General features: G+C 39.8%; 1 protein-coding gene across 1 annotated transcript; it reads right to left on the bottom strand.

The window, feature by feature from the left end:
- Nucleotides 1–2,271: 2,271 nt before the first annotated feature.
- Nucleotides 2,272–4,660, bottom strand: LOC307267452 (beta-1,4-galactosyltransferase 1-like). Its single transcript, XM_080049776.1, has 2 exons — nt 4,282–4,660; nt 2,272–3,865 (listed from the first exon to the last, which is right to left on the bottom strand). The coding sequence occupies exons 1-2, from the start codon at nt 4,609–4,611 to the stop codon at nt 3,197–3,199; spliced, it is 999 nt and encodes a 332-aa protein (XP_079905902.1). The 5' UTR covers nt 4,612–4,660; the 3' UTR covers nt 2,272–3,196.
- Between the last annotated feature and the right edge of the window lie 420 nt (nt 4,661–5,080).

Genomic DNA, 5,080 nt, shown 5'->3' with positions numbered 1-5,080 from the left:
ACTTCTCGTTTCTGGACAGAGTTTTGTCAGCTTGTGGTGGCCCTTGTGGTTTTGTTGATTTTAATGCCTGTAACAGCATGTAAAACTGATGACTTTAAACACAAAGTTGGTTGGATTATGTTGTTAAGCCTTGAACCTCATAGAAATGGCTGTTTAATCATGAGAAAATGTATTTTAGGTGCCTAAATGCAAGTTGCACTTCTCTTTGACTCTCTGCTGAAGTGTGACAGAATGGGATCATCAAAACAGCTCCCAAAAGATCTGAAAAACAAAGATTGTTCATTGTCATGGTTTAGGGGAAGGCTACAAGAAGCTTTCCCAAAGGTTTCAATTGTCAATTTCGACTGTAGGGAACGTTGTTAGGAAATGGAAGGACACAGGCATAGTGGCAGTTAAACCCAGGCATGGCAGACCAAGAAAAAAACAGGAGCGGCATAGGTGGAGGATTGTGAGAATGGTTGCACACAACCCACAGATCACCTCCAAAGGCCTGCAAGAACATCTGGCTGCAGATTGTGTATCTGTACATCGTTCAACAATTCAGCGCAATTTACACCAAAACATCTGCTTTTTATAAAGACCAAATAACTTAATTTTTGTCTCATCAGTCCAAAGCATTTTATTCCAATATGAAGCTGGCTTGTCTAAATGAGCTTTTGCATACTCCATGCAACTGTATCTGTGGCGTGGGCGCAGAAAGGGCTTCCTTCTCATCACCCGGCCATACAGATGTTTTGGTGCAAATTGCACTGAATTGTAGAACCATGTACAGATACACCATCTGCAGCCAGATGTTCTTGCAGGTCTTTGGAGGTGATCTTTGGGTTGTGTGCAACCATTCTCACAATCCGCCGCATATGCCGCTCTTGTACTTTTCTTGGTCTGCTAGACCTGGGTTTAACTGCAACTGTGCCTGTGTCCTTCCATTCCCTTACAGTAGAAATTGACAATTGAAACCTTTGGGAAAGCTTCTTGTAGCCTTCCCCTAAACCATGACAATGAATAATCTTTGTTTTTAAGATCTTTTGGGAGCTGTTTTGATGATCCCATTCTGTCTCACTTCTGCAGAGAGTCAAAGAGAAGTGGAACTTGCATTTAGGCACCTAAAATACCTTTTATCATGATTAAACAGACCTTTTTATGAGGTTCAAGGCTTAACAACATAATCCAACCAATTTTGTGTTTAAAGTCCACAGTTTCACATGCTGTTACATGCATTAAAATCAGCAAGACCACAAGGGTTCCCATATTTTTGCACAGCCAGTTTTTCACATTTTATTTAATTTCATAAAACTAAATACTGCTTTTCAAAAAATCTTTGTTTGGAAAACATCCCAGTACTTAGCTGTTCCTGGTAAATGAAAGACATACCACTTTTATCTGTTTTGTGTGAAAGCAGAGTCAATTATAATGCCGGCTGAGAGGGGTTCCCAAACTTTTTCATATGACTGTATATATATTGTATATTGTTATTGTATTCTGTGTTGACCTGCACAGGGACTGCAGATGGAAATGAGCAAACTGCTATAATCTGGTACAATGCATCTTTTTTATGTGAAATTAATGTTACTTTGTACATGGTCCCTGACAAATAAACTAATAAACTAAACTGAGTGACAGTGTGTGTTATCTCAGTGAGGACTATTCATAGTGTTTGCTGCACTGAACCTGTTTTGCAGGAACTGTTCAGCTCCAATGACTGTTGATAGTGCAGACTGTAGTTAGAGTTTTGCATATTGAGCTACATCGAAAAAAACTGTAAAATCCAAAAGAAATGTTCCCTCGTAAACTTATAAAGTGAGTTTGCATCCCTTATTTGCTTTACAACCCCCCCCCACCCCCTCTATGGTCACCATCAGTCTTTGTTCCCCAACCAATCAGTTTTTAACACTCATATGAAAATTCATATTTTCTTTAACAATCCAGATGTATACACAAGAAAAAGTTTTGCATCAGTTATGTTAAGTCAAGTAATAAACAGTCCTTCCTATTAGGGCTGTAACGATATGGTTAGATTTGTATCACGATTTTTGACCCACGATTCAATACATACAACGATTTTTTTAATTAACAAGCATTTTATTTAAATCAATCAATCAATCAATCAATCAATCAATCAATCAATCAATCTTTATTTATAGAGCACTTTTCATACAAGTAAATGTAACACAAAGTACTTTAAACACCCCCCCCCCCTCCCACGACACACCCCGGTATATTCATACGCGCAAAAACAATCCCCCCTCCCAGCCATCCAAACCCAAAGCATATCATTGTGACAAATTTCATTAAAAACAGGAAGAAGAGACTGCGCTGAGGATAACAACTGTGAAAAAATAACATTTATAATAATGTAACATTTAGTAATAATTAACCTGACCAGATTTGAACACAAAGAACTAAATAAGCAATATGAATAAATAAGTAACCAAAGATATAACATTTCTCTCTTCTCTGTAGAGCGGTTGCACAAACTTTTGATGTAAACCATAAATCAAGTTCGAAAACAAATAAACACTTTACAGCTACAGCTTCCTTAACCAAACCTTTTATCCAAAACCTAAAAAAAAGAAAATATATACCTATATATACATATATATATATTTTTTTTTATTGCGATTCTGCATTTTCACACCGCGATGCGGGATCGTGGCTCTGTGTATCGCGATTCTCGGTTCGATACACATATTGTTACAGCCCTACTTCCTATACATGTATGCTAGAGTTACACTGCAGCCAAAATACCTCATTTTACTGTTAGTTTACTGCCCAGCTGAAAGACCATGACATTAGCCTGAAGCACAGGGGGGATATTTGCTAGCGCTAAGCCCATTCACTGTTCAGCATTTGGGGAAACAACATTACAGACTTTTTTATGTCTTGAGAAGCAACAGCCTTATGCATTTTTATACAGTATAGCCTATTAGTGAGTGTCCACCGGAGATAAACGTGTGGACATTTCTATGGAATAAATACAAGTTTAAATTCACATCTATTTTGTTTGTCAAAGCCAAAGGAAACCACTTGAGAAGGGCCAGAAGTTACAGCTTGCTGAACCATTGCTCTACAAAGACCCACACCTGACACACAGAAAGAATAAATAGGTTGAGCTTCACCTCCTTTTGAGTCTTGAGAGTGAAACACCAATTAATCAGTTGTCAACTGCAGTCCGAGATCTGCAGGTTCCATCCTTGATTCATCTTGGCGGAGCCTGAATATCTACATTGATAAAAGTGTACAGTACATCCTTTACAATGTCCGTGACTGTGTAATTGAGGGTATTGATCCCATCTGTTTCCATGGTGGACTTGGTATGTTTCAGTTTGTTTACCCTATTTGGATTGTCCTCATTGTGCATGTCTCTCTTATGTTTGATCATCTTGTACTTCCCCACCACAAGGTCAGGTCGAGAGATCTTCATTCCATGGAAGGTAAGACGCTGAAAGATATCATCGTCCTCACCGCCCCAGCCCCAGTAAGTGTTGGAGAAGCCGTTCATCTTTAAGAATTGGCTCTTGGCTAATGAAGAAACCCCACCAAATATGTTTTTATAGGGTAATTTGAAGTTAAATATGTCAATAGCAACAGACAAGTGTCTGGGATTGTCAAAACACCGGTAAAGGTTACGGTCATCCATAGGAACCAGATCTATGTCAGAGAAGACAAAGCACTCATAATCATATTCCTTCAGTGATTCAGCATAGCCCACATTAAGCAGTTTAGCGCGGTTGAACACTCCATTTCCGTCCTGGTTGATGACATACACGCCGTAGTCCAACTGCTGTCGAATCAATATAGGATGCACATAGTACAGCCAATGCTTCAGGTGCTCATGACGATTTCGGAATGGGATGATGATGGCCACCTAAACAAGTGAAAATAAGTGCCGTAAAATACCAGTTGAGTGTCTAAAGTGAGCTCACATGGCCCTTTAAAGTGCTATTTGAAGAGTGCAAGTGCCCTGGCTGTAAATACCCATAAAACAAACACAAAACCCCACTAAAGTGAAAATAAAGTCCAAACTGGGACTGCCCGAAATTGTGATACAAATATGTTTTTCTCATGCTCAGTAGAGGACAAGTTGTTGCTCATCAAGTTATCATTTTGACACTTTACACAAATAGTATGAAATTAGGTTTTGACACCTTTTAAGTGTGGAGTATCTACATCAAACTATCTACATTTCTCAACTGTTCCAAATCTATTAGTTATTGTTTGATCTATACTTTCATCGTTTATGCAGTTCATTTATGCATTCGTTCTTTCCATTTGTTCACCTACCTTCTGTCGGGCAATACAGTCTGGTGGCTTGTAGCGTCCTCCCTTCTGAAGAGGAGAACCGACCTGCGTCCTCACTTCATCCAAAGTCAGCTTATGGTCAAACTCCACACGGTGGGGACCCACAAGATTTGGCGGGGTGTCCGGGCAGGGTCCCAACGTCTGCTTCGTGGCTTGCAGACTTACATTCATCCCCAGGGAAGAGTTGTAGTTTTTATTTTTCACGTAGTACGGATTCATAGTTAAAAGAGTTTCTATTTTGTAGAATCGAATCCCCACGTAAAAAAACACACTGAGAAAAAAGAGAGCATAAAATATGTTTTTTTTAATCATTTTTGCTCCTGGCGAAGATGTGAGATATCAGTCAACCCCGTTCCCTTAAAGTCATGACATATTTAAGGACATGTCTCCCAGGAAGGAGGCGTCTAACAGTGAGTGACAGGCTGTTTTGCAGACACTTCTAATAGGTATGCATTGTTATTGTAAAACATGGGAGGGGTCAGGTTGGACTGAAACTGAGGAGACAGGTAGAGAGGCAGACAGGCCTGTTTCGCCGTGGGTCTAACCTGCTCGGGAGGTGATTAGACTACCCTGAGTTTGTTTTCACTTTACGCTGCAGCGCCGACTGAAGAAAGAGTCACTGTCACAACGCGTCCCTGTACAGTTTGAAGCAAAATCACCCCATAGAAATCTCCATCGGGGAGGTTTTTATCATGTACTGATGATTTTACGTTTGATCGATAATCTGATCAGTAGCCTTGTTCTCAGCCCTCTGTCCGTTCATATAGGCGGCCACCTTACA

The sequence above is a fragment of the Ammodytes marinus genome (genome assembly GCF_949987685.1).
Source record: "Ammodytes marinus genome assembly, chromosome: 21".
NCBI classification, from domain to species: Eukaryota; Metazoa; Chordata; class Actinopteri; order Uranoscopiformes; family Ammodytidae; genus Ammodytes; species Ammodytes marinus.
The sequence above is the reverse complement of the archived record's forward strand: the minus strand, read 5'-3'. Positions and strand labels throughout refer to the sequence as shown.